At 36.0% G+C, this 16,944-nt stretch overlaps 1 protein-coding gene across 25 annotated transcripts in view; it reads right to left on the bottom strand.

Annotated features, from left to right (window-relative positions):
* mbnl1 (muscleblind-like splicing regulator 1) overlaps positions 1-16,944 on the bottom strand; it is a 94,912-nt gene that overhangs the window by 9,715 nt on the left and 68,253 nt on the right. For 19 of the 25 annotated variants that reach the window (XM_055203509.2, XM_055203510.2, XM_055203506.2 and 16 more), the window contains 5 exons: positions 6,887-7,057; positions 6,240-6,473; positions 4,435-4,674; positions 3,832-3,885; positions 2,841-2,994 (listed from right to left, as the gene is read on the bottom strand). In XM_055203509.2, coding sequence (XP_055059484.1) covers positions 2,841-2,994; positions 3,832-3,885; positions 4,435-4,674; positions 6,240-6,473; positions 6,887-7,057 — 853 coding nt within the window. The remainder of the gene's footprint in view (positions 1-2,840; positions 2,995-3,831; positions 3,886-4,434; positions 4,675-6,239; positions 6,474-6,886; positions 7,058-16,944) is intronic. The other 6 variants (XM_055203513.2, XM_055203520.2, XM_055203524.2 and 3 more) reach the window with 1 other exon arrangement.

Below are 16,944 nucleotides of genomic sequence, written 5' to 3'. Positions count from 1 at the left end.
TGAGGTAATCATAGGTAAATGAAGACAATAATCAGTACAGTGACACAGCATGACGTCTATTATTAGATAAAACTGTGAACTGTAGAAGCAACAGGAGAATGTGTGCGTGTGTGTGTACTTGTGTGTGTGTGCTAACAGAAACTTGTGTTCATGTGATCGTGGCTGTTAGTATGACTGGGGCATTTCAGGGTAATCAGAAATCGACTTTATACTATGTGTTATATACTATGTAGCAGTGCAATGTGATACAATGATGAGATGATACAGGAAAACGGACATATCAGTGCACACAAACATCTAGGCAGGGTTCCCACACCTTACAGTATCCAAAATAACTCTTATCCACTATAGAAATGTTCACATTTAAAGTCACCATGAAATGTAAGTACTAATTGTCTTTTTTTAGTATCGTGACATGCATCCGAGTGAAGCGGCTTCAGGAATAAGAAAAAATGTAGGGTGGGACTTGATTTCGTCTAGATAAAAAGTCTCTGGTAGTCCCAACCTTGCGCTATTCCTTGTGACAGTAAGTGGTAATTTCGAGAAGGTTAATATTTTTTATTTGTTTGATTGGGCACATGAATATTTTTTTTTAGAAGAAATAATAAAGAAAGCACAAAAATTAAGAAGCGCACAATAAGTCAAGTCAAGTATTTAATGACAATATCATGGTGACTTTAAATGTGTATTTACAATCCTACAAATGATTTATTTACAGTTGTCTTTCATGAAACAGGAGCAGAACAAATTTCTGTCTAAATCGTTCATAAATTAAGGTGACCAGACGTCCCCGTTTTCCGGGGATAGTCCCGTTTTTTGGTGTTCTGTCCCTGGAAATGTCCCCGTTTTACAGCACGTCCAAAACAACCAGCAAATACACTGAAAACCCCAATCAACATGTAACCAGACCGGAGCATTCATGTAATGCTTATTTTCACCAGCAGAGGGGGCCGCGAGCTACAAAGACTACTTGATTGCGCGTCACTGCTTTAGCGAAGAAGAATTTACTACAAGAAACCCGCCAAGTTATCATAAGATATGAAAACAGTCAAAGTTATTGGGGGTTAAGGTACTAACTACTCATGTTAAATTAGAAACACTGCAACAAATGACTTTCTTAGTATTTTTCTCTTGTTTTCAGTACAAATATATATATATAAAAAAATCTTAAATCAGGATGCATTTTCTTGATGAGACAAATGACCTAAGAAAATAAGTCTAGTTTTTAGACCAAAAATATCAAATTTGTGCTTAAAACAAGCAAAACAATCTGCCAACATTTAATTCAAGAAAAAATGTCTTACCATTGGCAGATTTTTTACGTTTTAAGCACAAATTCACTTCAATTTATTATTTTTGTATTAAAGCTAGATTTTCTGTTAGGGGATTTTGCTTATCAAGAAAATGCATCTTGATTTAATAATTTTTAGATATTTGTACTAAAAACAAGACAAAAATACCATTAAGTAAAAAGTAAGTAAGTCAGTCAGTATTTTTTTGCATTGAACCCACAACAATAAAAAGAAGAAAACTTTCAAAGAATAACAACAAATTATATTTTAATGATATTTTGACCATTGATCTAGGAAATGTCCCCGGGTTTTCATTTAAAAAATCTGGTCACCTTATCATAAATCCTTTTTGTTATTGAATATTTATTAAAGGTGTAATGTGTAACTTTTAGAAGGATCTCTTGACAGAACTGCAATATAATATACATAACTTTATTATCAGTGGACCTTACAAAATGAACTGTATTGTTTTATTACCTTATAATGAGCCGATCAACTTACATGGAAGTCGCCGACATGTTTCTACAGTAGCCCTAAACGGACAAACTGCTCTACAGAGATGATTTGCTGGTGTAACATGGCTGCAGGAGGCGCAATCATATTACGCAGCAGCCGAAAATAGTCGCCTTAGTAACTTTCAATGGCAGCGGACTATTTTTGGGCAGTGTGTAATATCACTACACCTGCTGCAGCCATGTTACAGCAGCAAAAGTCCTGGGTTATTATGCCAGAATGAAAGTATAGTTCCTAGCCATATCTGCCTAGATAATCACAACTTTTAATTTTCTGTCGGTCTTAGTACACGATGTAACTACAGAAGAGTCAAGTTTTAAATAGGAAAAATATCAAAACTCTTTGGTTATTTTTTTAGCGTGATGCTAATGGTCTAATCAGATTCAATGGATTGTGCTAAGCTATGCTAAAAGTGGTAGCGCCAGACCCAGAAATCGGCTGAATGGATTCCAAAACGGTACAAATCAAATGTTAAACTCTAGAGGAGCTGGAAAATGAGCATATTTAAAAAAAGTAGAGTGTCCCTTTAAAGGCACAATTTAAAGTTTTGCAACCATTATGTTACAACGTAAGCCAATAAAGTGTGTTTGATAGCATGCAAGATGCTACAATATCACCCCCACATGTGTCGCTGTGCAGATTGATCGGTGTAATTTGCAAGAGTGTCTCGATAGTACTGCTCTAGCGATACTATGATCTCATAGTCCGATTGGTCTGCGCAGCGGCACATGAAGTAAAACACACCTATGTTTTTATGGCAGCAAAAGCGGAAACCGAGGATAGTTTGGACATAACCCCATTAACATGTGCAAGCCCAAATTTTTGGGGGATATTTTATTGTAAACATCTGCCTTTAAAGTCGTTTTGCTCGTGTTTCATGAATCCAGGCAAGGATAGCAGAACATTCAAATTCCCTTATATTTTCAGCTTTTGCATGACCTTGGGAACCCCGTCGCATCTTTTAATGCAGCCTTGACGATTAGGACAGGTGAAAGTTGAGATCAAGTGATGGTCAGGAGCGATGAGAGTCCCTACCTGATGGGAAAAAGGCAGCCTGCTGCTGAAACTGCATGTTGGCCAGAGCTTGTTGGTACTGAAGCATGCCAGTACTGAACATGCTAGTGGCGCCGTTGGCTTTCTCAAGCGCAGGTCGCTTTGGTAAAGGCGGCATGACGCTATGAGGAATTCCCTGCTCCGATATAACAGGAGGGAAGGGTGGAGAAATGGGGTGGGAACGTGTGGAAGAGAGTAAAACAGGACAGAAGAAAAAGACAGAATTATCATCAGAGAGCAAAAACATCACAGGGGCTCGATTCTGACAAACAAGCAAGCAAGCGGCAGCTAACACACGTCTACGGCACGAGCAAAAGCCAGTTTCCTCGCTACACTTAAAAAAAATGCATGATAAGTTAGTTTGCATATCAGGATAGGATTTGTTAACTTTACAACATTCACAATGCTATAAGTCGATGCAAGCGTCGGACAACTACAGTACAACTTTTGAAATAAACCGAAAGCGTTGACTTGTTAAAAAAGAGAAAATCAAAATAATAAACTGCACTGCTCACTCCATGATAAGTGTGAGAGACACTACAGTAGTACTTCTCTGTTGGTTGGTTGGTTGGTTGTTTGTTTGGTGGTGAAGCTCTAGTATTAAGCATTCGCTGCCCCCCCACCCCCCTAGTAACATGCACTACATAGACATACTAAACATGCACCCTATTAAGACACTAAACACAAATGCATTATAGACACACAGAAGCCGTACGGCTAGAGTTAAGAATGTCTGGTCCTGTCTTTAAGCGCATGATGATCTGATTGTGGCGAACTCGTATATCCGAGACGCGTGGTTTCGTTCGCTCGAATATACGGTCGCCACAGTCAGCCGATCACACAATATGATAACGCGACGACACAGAGCGATTAAATCAAACAGATAACACAGGACTATGCTTGCAAATTATCTCGTTGTTAAGACACTACAATAAAGCAACATGCCAAGCAAAAAGGTGAAAGGTCATAGTACCAGGTCAAAGGTGGCTTCGAGGGGTCGCTTCAGTGATTTGACAGCCGACTGAGTCTTAATTAGCAGGCAGCGAGCACATGATGGCAATGGGCCAATGGGGTTCAAGCGCATTAACATAAACAGCAAGCAGAGGTGCATCATGGGGGCAGCAGTGCATTTCGGGTAGGTGAGAAAAAAACAAAACAAATAAAAACAAATCATTGGAATGCAGTATACAAGGGGGATATCAGGACTAAAGCATGCAGAATACAGTCCATTCTGTTTTTAGAAAAGTCTGGTAACATTAAAGGCTTTCATTCATCATATACATTATTACGTCAACATTTACTGTCTCTATCAGCATTGCGCTGGATTGCAAACGTACAACTTTAACACGTGTTAATATATTTGCGTCATAGTTTTAAACATGAAACATGTATTTGAATGTACAGATATATAAACGTTATTATAATTGTACATACAATAATGTTCATATAGCATGAAAAAATGGTTGATAAAGTTAGTACATAAATTGATCTTCAAATTGTCCTACTGTATGTATAGGCCTACTAAATGTCTATGTCAATTCATATTTATAAATGAATATGCATTGAACGCACTCACCATTGCCGCAGCGGCCGTGGCCTGGTTCACCTGATGCTGGGTGGCTTTGATTTTGGCCTGCAGGTGTGCCGGAGGATGAAAGTATTTGCACTTGTCTCTGGAGCAGCGACCCTTTATGTAATCCATACAGACGGTCACCGTGTTATCACCGGGATCGATCATTGTGCTGTCAGCAGGGTGGGCAAACCTGCAGTCCGTCTCCCCGCGAGAGCAGTTACCACGCTGGTATTCACGACACACCTGTAAACACACACAAATGTGACATGTTAAGCATGTTGACTGGTAAAGCATTGTGTAAGCAGTAAGGAAATGGGTAAGATTCCTAGAAAACACACTTAAGTAATAAAAGTTTCTGCCAAATGTATCAATTTTAATCTCAACACTACAATTAAAAAAAATCTTAGCATTACATACTGCATTGTGTGTATTAATCAGTACACCAGTATTCCAAATATTTTGATATTGTCTTCTATATACAGTGCTTTCAATAATGGGAGATGTTGTTTTAGAAAGTGGTCAGCAGGGGGAGACAACAACCCCCTACAGCTCTTAACTCTGCAAGTATATTGAATTGTTATGACCCAAGTCACAAATGACCCAAGATATTTCATTTGATTGTGATTTACTGTTTTCAACATAAAATATAACCTTGATATCTTAAATATTGTTGGAGTAAGGCCATGTCAAAATGGTCACTACACTGAAGATAGTTTTAAATTATTTTGAATGCTTCAAGTCACAACATAATTTTCATAACTACATTAATGCTATTCCATAGTTTAAAAAAAAGGAAAAAAGAATGAGAATGTGTTTAAAAACGTTTGACCCGCAATGTATATATTTAGCATGTGTCCATAATATACATTTACATACAGTGCGTTACAAACTACCCAGATAGCAAGCAACCACTGAAACAATGCTAGAAACCGTCGATTTCTGTCAATGTTAATCCCACCGAATCAACACCAGACTTGCACCCTCCATTAATATTGAAAAAATATTGAAATTTCAATAAACACACATTATGGTGATTAGTGTTTGCTTTAGTTAAGCCCTTGACATTCACAAAGTTAAATCTTTCTTTTCTCATTATTTGTATGTGTTTATGTAGAAACAGATGTGCACTGGAAAAATATGTGTTTCAAAGTTGAAATTGGTTGCTTTTTAGACATCAAGATGATATTAAATTAAGCTGCGTACATGTTGATTCTTTTGTGACTGTTATAATTGTTCTGGTTTGTAACAAGGTAAACTGAAAAAATACTGACAAACCTAGACACCATCACTCAATCCTAAAAACCTCAACAATAGTGACAATCATCAAACTAATTCATGTGAGAAAATAACAGACCTGACACTGCTTCCAACTAGCACTGTAATATCACTCATTTTTTACACATCATCAACACTGCATACACACACACAATAAATATTATTTAGGTAAATCTACAATTAAATTACTTGGTTAGATTAGATCTAAGTTTTTTTGAAGATGTATCTTAAAACATGCTTCAACGGCCAAAGAAAACTTAACACAAGAGTTAGGGGGCAACTAAAGCAAACACGTATCACCATAATGAACGTTTGATGAAATTATCATATTTTTTCAGTATTAATGGAGCATGCAAACGTGATATTGATTTAAAGGGATTAACACTTGACCGATCATCAATTTGAATCATTGTTTCAATGGTTGCTTGCTATCTGGGTACACATTTTAAAAAGTCCTATAAGCTCTACATGGGCCAAATAACACTGTTACTGGTGTCGTGCAATGACATCATCACCCTGTGATGACTTCATACCTCCAGGCGGTCTGTTCGGAGGAGTTTCTGAGCGGCAGACGCGGCGTTGGAGCCAGAGGGCACGGATGCGACCCCGGGGCTGCCCGCCATCAACATGGGTCCGCTGGGTAGAATCTCTGCAGGCATCAAGCCAGGTGACATCGGACCCAGGTACGGATTAAATGCAGCCGCAGCGGCTGCAGCAGCAGCTGCGCTGGCGTTGGTTGCGAGGCTTGGCGTGACCGAAAACATAGGCTATAAAACAAGCACAAACATGTACAATGAATTCAACTTGAATACTATAAATGGTTGTCGCTTGTGATATTTGTATTGTACAATGATTCAATGATCTTTTTAGATGGTTAAGCCGTAGTTCCTTTATATACACCATGGTTGTATAGAGTTTTTTCTAAATGGTACAGTACCAAGTAGCATATTTTTTTTGCATGATATATTTTATTATATCACAGATTTGATAAGTTATAATTTGATAAGCTATACTGTGGGAGTAATATAAAAGATTTTGTTAACTTAGCCAACCTACATACATAGATATTTGTACATATAGATTTGAATAATTGTTCAAATACATACAAAAGAATGTGCTTATATATTATATATTTTTGTTTTAAGTATTGTTTTGAGTTTTAACACAAATGAAGCCTCACCATTGGCTGAAGCTGACTTCCAGGCATGATGGCATTGGCTAGCTGCATCTGCTGAGCGAGCATTGCCATGTTCTTCTGCTGGATCAGATTATTACGACCATTTATCTCCAGCTGTGTCTTCAGGTGAGGAGGAGGGTGCAAGTACTTACAGTTCTCTCTGGAACAACGTCCCTAAAAGACAAAGAGAGAGAGAGAGAACGAAAACATGACTATCATGTCCAGAAGATTACTGATCACCAGAATATGTTGTGTTCCACCAGTATCACGTCAACACTAAGCATAATAAACCAGCCTGGTACACCAACATGGAAATTTATACCCGGGTGTCATATGAATCTGATTATTTTACTATACAATAAATAGCATGCTCTATATATGTTATAATGTGAGAATAATAATAAAAAACCCTTGAAGGTGAATTTCCCCAAAAAGTGTAACAAGTGACACTACAAACATTGCTCATTATTGAAATATCTCAACCAGCCCCACACCGTGACATTGGCTCACCCGATGAAGTTTGTTTATGGTGAGACTCTGGCTGTTTGGTCAAATGGTTGGAGTGTACGGGAAATCTGTTTGAAAACAATCATTATATTTGCATTTGTGTTTGGTGCATTAGATGTGACAAATTTAGCATCAGGTTTCCAGTCCAGCTAATAGCATTGAGCGTATAGGAAAGCCCTTTGCTCTAATGCATCTGACCAAACCCTACAGCTATTTTCAGCTCATGTTGAATCTGGACTGACAGACTGTCACCATATTGATCACTGAAAGCACGCACGAGCAGGAGAAACTCCTCTGATGCATTTATGGATCTACAGTAACCCTGTGTAACCCCTGTCCACACACACTGAAACCATGAGTGTCTTTATTTGGACTATGATGGAGAGATCATATCAGGACACCGTCCTTAGTAAAGCAGTCCAATCTTAATCTGACGCCTGTCATGTCTGTCTGTCTGTCTGTCTGCTGTTCCCCAAAGCAGCCCACCCTCCATAAATCATTTCTGTTCATTTCTCTGGAAGTTTAATTCTCACAGTAACTAGCTTATAGACAGAACTTTGTTTTTGGATAAATAGACCTCAAAACCTTTATTTACCGCTTTCAGAAATATTGTATTTTTTTTAATAATTGTATTTTATTTGTTTATTTAAAAAGGGACCATGTACAACTTTTAACATAAATGGTTCCACTTTATGCATTCCATCAGATTTTGCCACATGCTAATATTGTGTCCATTTAAGAAAATGTATTTGTTTTATATTTATTTTTAATAATTATTATTTTTTAATATTGTTATAATATTATTTATATTTTGGCTTAATTTGTTTATTATGAAAGACAGAAATTAATTGCAAACATCATATATAGGATGTTGAAGTGGATTGAAGGGAAATATGTCAGGAGTGAGATATTTTTTGACCAGTTCATAAGTTTTGTTTGCTTCTTTAGATCGAATTTCGTTTCATATAATTTGTTTATTCATTTCAATTAAAGTTTTGTTGATAAGCTTTGTAAATTCAAATAAATACGAGCAGCAAAAGTAACACCGCGTGGAATGAATAACATATACAACCCTCTGCCTTAAGAAAAGACCTTAACAGCTCATTTTTTATCCACGTATATAATGTAATACATTGTAAAAAGTTGGATCCACTTAAAAAATTACTTAATTTCAACAAATATTTTTTTTCCAACAATTTTTTTATTTTTTAGGTGTTAGTAATTTTTTAAGTTGATCCAACTTTTCACATTTTATTTTTTTTAATAAAAACTATATATTATTTGTGCCATCTCATAATAATCTATTCTAAATACTGTTAATATTTTATTTTGAAGTGTTGCTTTTTAAAGTGAGGTCATACAATTAGATTTTCTTAAGGTGGAAAAAGAAGACAGAAATAGAGTTCATTTATTTATAAAGCTTACACACTGACAACAACATCTTATAGAAATTTGATATTAAACATACTTCTTTAATAATAGCATTATGATTATAAAGGTCTGTTTATAAGCCTATAGTCAATTATATTCACACTTAATATGGCTATTGTGAATATGGTTAATGTAAAATTTGCAATAATGCCATTGCTTTTGTTTCTCTTTATACAGTATCTCTGTAATAATATGCATTATGAAAAGTACTGCGGTAATGATTCTGAATTTAACTGAATAACAGTTAACAAAATCACCGTGACAAAATCATTAATCATCAACAAGTTGCAAACATGTAAAGCAGAATTAATTGACTGCAACTGAGCGCGTGCAGTAGAGCTCACGTATTCTGCATCATTTTACAGCTGCAGTCGAGAAGAAATGCATAGTAACCAACAGCACAGCAATTCGGTGGCTACAGTGATTAAAATGCATTCAACAGAAGAGTGCAAGCACTATTAACTTGAAGGAACAAATACTGTATTCTAATTTTCTCGGAATAAAATAAACACAGCTGGATGAGTAAAATGTCAACCCAAGCAGAAGTCTCTGCCAAATGAACAAAATGGATATCTCCAGCTCATGTTTATTGCCCAACACCTGCCTGCCAGTAAATCAGGTAGGCGTACTTTGCAAATGCCACGCCTCCTAATTAATATTTATGTAACAAGCTGTAAAGTTTTTTAATGCTTCCCTCCAACCTCGGCTGTCAGCACATGTATATCACATAAGGACAGGTTCATGGTATATTGTATGTGTGTGTTTGGAGGGTTAAATATGTTAGATAAACATTGTGAGAGAGGGGTCAGGTCATGCAGGGAACATAGCAGAGGGTCAGGTTCCCCGCAATACAGCACACACACATACGCAATTGATTTGAGCCCTCTCAAAGATTTCTTTCACTATCATTTCTCGACAGGTGCAATCGATTCATCTCGGTCAGTGCGATGATGTCACAAGTCAGCATGCATTGAAACGTCAAATGGGTTTCAAATACAAAGTGAATTACGAAACACTGAGGTTTTCAAACACAAATAAACCAAGAATTTTTCCCTCGCATGTCCTTTTTAGGTCTGGATTTCACTAAAACCACGTCAGAAACACAAGTGGACAACAATCCAAACATTCTTTGCAAAGTTTCAAACCTTAAGTTACACAATGGTTTACGTAACAATTTCAAGAGTTCATATAATGGAAAATATTATTTTTGCTCTTTTTTTAAAATAATTGTTCATTGATGACATTAATGTCTAAAATGGAGTGCCCAGACAACTTCGTACTACGTCACAAAACATCTCATTTAAATGGTTTATGGCTTCATTATTACTGAACACAGGTAAGAACGCTGACCTGCAATGATACAAAATGTAAACAATCACACCTCAACAACACCAGTTTAGTGAAAATGTATGTTATTAAAATTAAAGTGCATTGATCATATATAAAGCTGGTGGCCTCTTTATCGCCATCTCTGTTCAAAACATTACATTGTAGGCTACTTTACATATTGTAAAAAATGTTGCAATGCTAATAAAATTGGTTATGCAAGTCAATAAAACCTACTATTATTAGTTTTTGACTAAGTATATAGTTGACATAACTTGTAAACAACTTGAAATTGTTTAATGAAGTAAAACAAATATTTGCTGATACGTATTTGTACCTTCACACTTTTAAAAGTCCACTGTATAATTTTTTTTGCTCCATCTAGTAGTAGGATTGTGAATTGCAACCAATGGCTCAGTCCACAGCTCACCCCTCCCTTTTAAAAGCATAGAAAAACTACGGTAGCCGCCATAGGACAAACATGTTTTAGATTAAAAAACTGCTCTTTCTAAGGTGATAAAAACAATTATACAAATAGTTACAGAACGCAATATGAGATTAAGCTGAAATGATAAGCTTACTGTTGTATATCATCAAAATTATTATTTTTTGTTTATTTGTAACAAAAAAAAAGTTATAGATTGCTGCTTTGAGACTATTATTTTTGTCATTTTATGATATAATAATTGGTTATATAGAAAGGCGAGTATCCAAACATAAAAGTGTGAAAGCTGCAGATCATTCTAGAACTGTGAACTAAGTTTGCTATCCTGTCTATGCAACATGTAAAAAATAAACACACACACACACACACACACACACACACATACGTTTGTGTGCTGGCCAATCAAAAGCTTTCAGTTGGCATACTGTGAGCTTAAGTTTCTACCATCTGTTAAAGGCATTAAGAACGCTGGCCTTTATAAGGAGACATTGATTTGTGCAAAAATAAAAATAAAAATTATATCTTATACTGTAGTACCCATCACATTTATAATCGGCATCTCTAGACATCCATGTGCGATACAAGTGGCTCATAACTAATATAGCTTGTTTACTCTCAAAATTGCTTTTAATATGTGTACAGTACTTAGTCATTTAAGGAATTTAAGGCCCTGATATTATACAAAAATTGTTCAGATGTTGTAACTGGGAAATTAACGTGGCATGTCAAGCATTTTCAATAGTAGTGCAGCATGCTAACGTTCACTGTACTTTAGGGCTCAGTCACACCAAAAGCGCCTTAAACGCTTGCAAACGCAAGGCGCGACGCACTGCCTTTTTTAAAAAAGAGCAGTGCAGCGCGGCTTTTAATATTGCTAAGCAACCACCGAGTCAGCTGTCTTGTCAATCAAAATTGAAGCGTGAACGCTCTTTTGCTGTTAACTGTCATATTAGCAGAAACTTTAAAAAGAGGGCGCTTGCTCTGACCTTGATTGAGGATAAGAGGAGCACAAACACGCAGGAGTGAGCGAGTGGAGTCCGGTTCTTCAAAGCAACTGTAAACTTCCCTCGCCACAACGTAAGGCCCGCCTCTCCCCTCATTCGATTGGACAATGGAAGACGCGAATGACGTCAGGCGCTCCTCCGCTCTCAGCGCTCCTTCAAAAACGCGTGCGCTGCAGGCGGCAGAAAACCGCAAGGCGCTCGGCGCGCATAAACAGCGCGCAAACGCGCCCTGCCCATAGAATATCATTCAAAAAAGGCGCCTGCAACTGCCATAAACGCTTTTGGTGTGACTGAGCCCTTAAAAGGCATTTTATTTTTTGCATGCTTTTATGATCTCCCATTAAATGAGAGACATAATGTATCAGCTACAGGTAAAAGTTGATTTAATAAACCCACCGCACCTAAACACATTAGGTGTAGGTATTGAAAGCAAAGTGTGGATGTTGATGTGTGTTGTAAGCGGGTCTGTGCATGCATAAGGGTGCGTGGGGTGAGAACAATTCATAAAGGTGTGACTGGGCCTGCGGGTGCTACTGAGCATGTGCGGGAGAAGCAGCAGGGTGGAAGGGAAAGAATGAGGCGAGGATCTGAAATGAAAGAGAGAAGTGTTTATATGAGGTGGGTGATACGGGGTGAGTCGTGCGTTTGGGGTGAAGGAGTCAAATTGCATTCACCCAAACTAACCCCGATCGCCCCTTCCTGTAAACGTCTGTACTGGTGCAGCGCAAGGGCGAGGTCACATGGCAAAAAACGTGTAGAAACATGCAAACCGTAAACGTCTTTAAAGATACTCACAGTCTTACTGTGTTATGATGATTCACTGGCTTAAAATGACTTGTTTTTTTTAAATCAAACCAAGAGCTATTGAGTAACACTGTGCTCCATTCATTTTATAGTTGATTCTTAGCCAAACCTTAAAAGCCGAACCTAGAATTATACATAAAAAATCGGTTATATTACAGCACATTCAAAGCAAACATTGACATAAGATATTTATTTATTTATGTTGTTCTTCTTTAGTAATTAAATATTCAATACAATGTTAAATATGAAGTTAATCAGCATTCAAAGTGATGGTGCCATTGTAATATTCGCATACTGAATGTTGTCTTCTGTCTGACATCTATTTGCATGGGGAGAGGCCTTAAAATATTGCTGTGGAAGTCAAAAAAAGTTGTGATTCACTGATCTATAGCAGCTTTAACTGAAAACAAGAGACGTTTACATGATAATAGTGATGCAACGCTAATTTTATTTACACAATACAAAACCCTAAAGTTTAATGCTCTTTTGCCCTTTATGGTGTTTTGTAAAGTTTTTTAATAGCTTTGATTTTTTTCTTTTGAGATTGCAAATTATTGAAATGAATAAAATAAATAAATAATTTGCCTTAATTTTAGATTACAGTATGTAAGAGCTCCTGTGGGTCATTTGTAGAGCATTGTGTTACAGAATGCAAATATCATGGATTGAATTCACAGGAAACGCACATACTGATATGGATAAAATGCGTCAATGCACTTCAAGTCACTTTGGATAAAAGCATCTGCCAAAAGCATAAATTATACATTTTCATTCTTTGTATTTAGTCGTTGCTCAGCAATAATCGAAAAGTTAGTCTTAATGTCTTTTTTGAAAATAATGAAAAAACAGAAATATAGAAATATAATTCAATTCTGTGTGCAATTGAGAATCCAGTTCAGTCTGGCCAATTGTGGTATTAATGGTAACAATTAATGGTAACATGAACCTCTTTCTTTTTACTTCTGTTTTTGTTTTTTCCATAGGGATGAAAAACTTTCAGCTGTGTATGGTAGGAAATGCATTTGAAACTGGATCCTCAGATGAACTGCACTATGGACAGCCCGGTCAGTGAAATCAGAGAGGCTATAGAAAAAGTCATGCCTGACCATCACTCTGCCTTTAAACAGCTGAGAGAGAGAGAGATAGAGAGAGAGAGAGAGAGAGAGAGAGAGAGAGAGACCATAGCTAGGTCTTTAAGGTCATTAGGTACATATGATCATACAGTAAATAAATTCTGCTCCAAAGCTTAATAGGTTACCACAACCTCCAACATGAGAACAAAAGTATCATGTAAAAGAATTCTAGAAGTTTTAAGAATTTATACAAATTACTAAAATTCACATAAAAGGCAATAAATGCCAGAAAAAAGCTGTTTAATATGGCTGTGCATTAGCAGGGGCCTCACGAAACAATACATATCACGATACACTGGCCACGATAAAATATATATACGTTACAATACATTCTGCGCCATGCACTGTCTATTAGTGCGGTGTATTAGCAAGGGCCTCATGATATGATACATATTACACATATGTGGGTTGTGCTACAACATATCACAATATTTTGCCATACACTGTAAAAAAAATGCAGCATTTTTATCAAATCAACATACTTTAACTAAAAAAATGAAGTTAAACAAATTTTTACTTGTTTTTATAAGTTATGTTAACTCATCACAGGTTAACAGTATGTTGAATTCACTTGCAAAACCAAGTTGTTTTAACTTCATGCTGCAGTGTATTGTCGTATATTGCAATGCATTCACATTGCATATCTCATTATATTGATAACTCAGCAGGTGAATAACTTTCATTACAATTTATTAGAAAATGTATTTACATTGCACACTGTCACCGAATAGTAAACACACTGAAATATATGAAGTGCATATTGTGTCACTCATTACTTTTAACCAAAAATTTACATGACACAAAAATCTTGTAAAAATAAAATGCATTAAGTTAATTAAAGTCCTAAAACTGAAATAGTCAGTCTGCGCTAAAATGTATTGGTTAGAATGTCAATATTGTGGTAATTAGCTGTATTAATATATATATATATATATATATATTTTTTTTTTATGGGATACAGTTTTGGGTTACACTTTATTTTAAGGTGTCACTGTTACATTGTAATTATATATTTAAGTACCAAGTAATAATCAAATTTTATTTTATTTGACTAGTTGCATGTAATTATGCATAATTAACTGCATAATATTACTATAACAATTACATGTAACATGTGTAACAAAGACACCGTAAAATAAAGTGTTATCCAGTATTGTATATATATTTTTGACTTTTATCATAATTTCTAGATATATTGTAACCATTTCAGTCCAGTGTCTGTTTAATTTCAACAAATGCAAACCTCGGGAGTGACATAAAGTGTGACTAAAATAAAGTAAAAAAAACAACAACATTTATTTCCTAAAATACAAGTAAAAACATTAGTATTTTGTTGTTGAGAAATTAATTTGAACTTGTTTTCTCCATTTCAATTTTCAGTAAATAAATGCAAATAAAAACGTAATTTTTATTAAGAATCTGGCTTAACTGTTGTCAGTAGTTGACAAAATGAAACAAAAAATAGAATTTTACTTAAACACATACCTTTAAATAGTAAAACTAGAAATTTAAAAGGAACTATTGAAATTGGCTCTTAATTTTTTCTGCGGCTGTGTATTTATATATTTAATAAAACAGATTTGTTGACTGTTATAGGAACATGGATGATACTAGTATAGATGATGTGTATGTGTGTGAATTTAAGAGGTTAGAAAAAGGTCACATGTTTGGGTATAGTGTCAGTCACTGATGTCCCTCTGTAACAGAGTCTCTTTGTACTGGTGATGACTGACAGTTTACAGACACACACGTTTGTAAGTGTTTGTGTGTGTGTGTGTGTGTGTGTGTGTGTGTGTGTGTGTGTGTGTGTGTCTGTGCATCATGCATTATTTGTGAAATGATTCATGCTCTTCATTTTAAATAAGCTACCATTCTTTAATCTATTCTTGGTGCTTTTTTAAGGCAAGTATCTCTATTAATTTGATTCACAATTAGAGTAAATGATTTAAACAAACTGGATGAAGCTAAGTTACCTGACCCATATATAAGGACTGATATACCATACAAGAACTTTTGACTATACAGTACACTCTTAAAAACTCTGGGTCAGCTGTCATGTTGTCTGTCACTCCGTCTGCTAAATCTTAGACATGCCTGTATTTCTCTTGCTGTACTATTTCTTTTGACACCATTGCCCCACATTGCCGAGGGCTTTTGTTTTTCACGTTGACTCTTTCACATCTGTCAAGGTTTACTAACACATTTCACAAGATTACATGAACAGCTGACCTGAACCAAAAGGTTGGGGTGAACGAGTTTGGGTCATTAATATAATTCAGGAATGTAAACACACATGCACACATTTGTTTTTCTTTAAAAAAGCACTTTCTATTAACTATTGTTAAGCTAAATCTAACTTTCATGCAAACTTTTGTTAATATCACTTAGGTAAATGCACACACACACAGACACGTCTCTGTATATGATTATCTTATCAGAGTAAGATTATATGAATGTAAGTAACAGGATTAAAAGTGCTCACTCAGGCTTTAGGGCACTACAGTCGATTAACGCAAATGTAAGCAGCATAGTATGACACAGGATTAAGATTATAATCCCAGGATTATCCCTATAGTCCCCATCGGATTATGTTTCTTTTCCCACTTACCCCAAAAGTGTGGTTGATCTCTTTTAGCTCCGGATCAACATCACCAGTTTTGCTACCTGCTACTCTCATTTATGGTAATTTACTGTGTAAAAGATGCTCATGTGTAATTAGTTTTTTATTTTATAAATAATGTCGTTCTGTGAGCCCTTCATCTTTTTTCTCCTTCCTCTTCTTTATGATTGATGTGTGTAGATTGATGATGTATTTCCTGTTAGTCCTGAGTTTCTTTGGAAGCTGAGTCATGTAATGTTGAAATCTCTCTCTCACAGAGACACACAGGGTTGGGCCATCAGTATGTGTGTGTGTTACTGAAGTAGGCCACGGTCAGGCCGTTCTTGATAAGCTCTCTATCTCAGTCCTTTTAGGGGCCATTTCAGGTTTTAAGGTCTCAAAACTCATGCACAGTGCTGGGCAAGCTACTTGCAAAATGTAGTGAGCTAAGCTACCAGTTACTTCACATTAAATGAAGCTTCGCTACACTGAAGCTACCCCCCTGGGAAATGTAGCAAGCTAAGTTACATCAATAGTAGCCTGCTACATCCAAGCTACTTTTTTATTTTTAACCAGTTTTATTATGTAATTATTTATTCAGTTCCATTTAGAATTTTGATAATTATAGGCAATTAAAACATAATGTAGACCTAGGTACTTCACATTATGGGGCGGTTTCCAAGACAGGTCTCATTCTACTCCCAGAATAAAATGCATAAGTGAGCTGCCTTAATTTAAAAACACCTTGCCCTGCATACCTTAACACAGCTCCGAAACTTTCAGAGGTGTACGCAGATCTGGAGCTACCTCTA

This window comes from Misgurnus anguillicaudatus, chromosome 2, assembly GCF_027580225.2.
Source record: "Misgurnus anguillicaudatus chromosome 2, ASM2758022v2, whole genome shotgun sequence".
NCBI lineage: Eukaryota > Metazoa > Chordata > Actinopteri > Cypriniformes > Cobitidae > Misgurnus > Misgurnus anguillicaudatus.
This window is presented reverse-complemented; position numbering and strand designations above follow the sequence as displayed.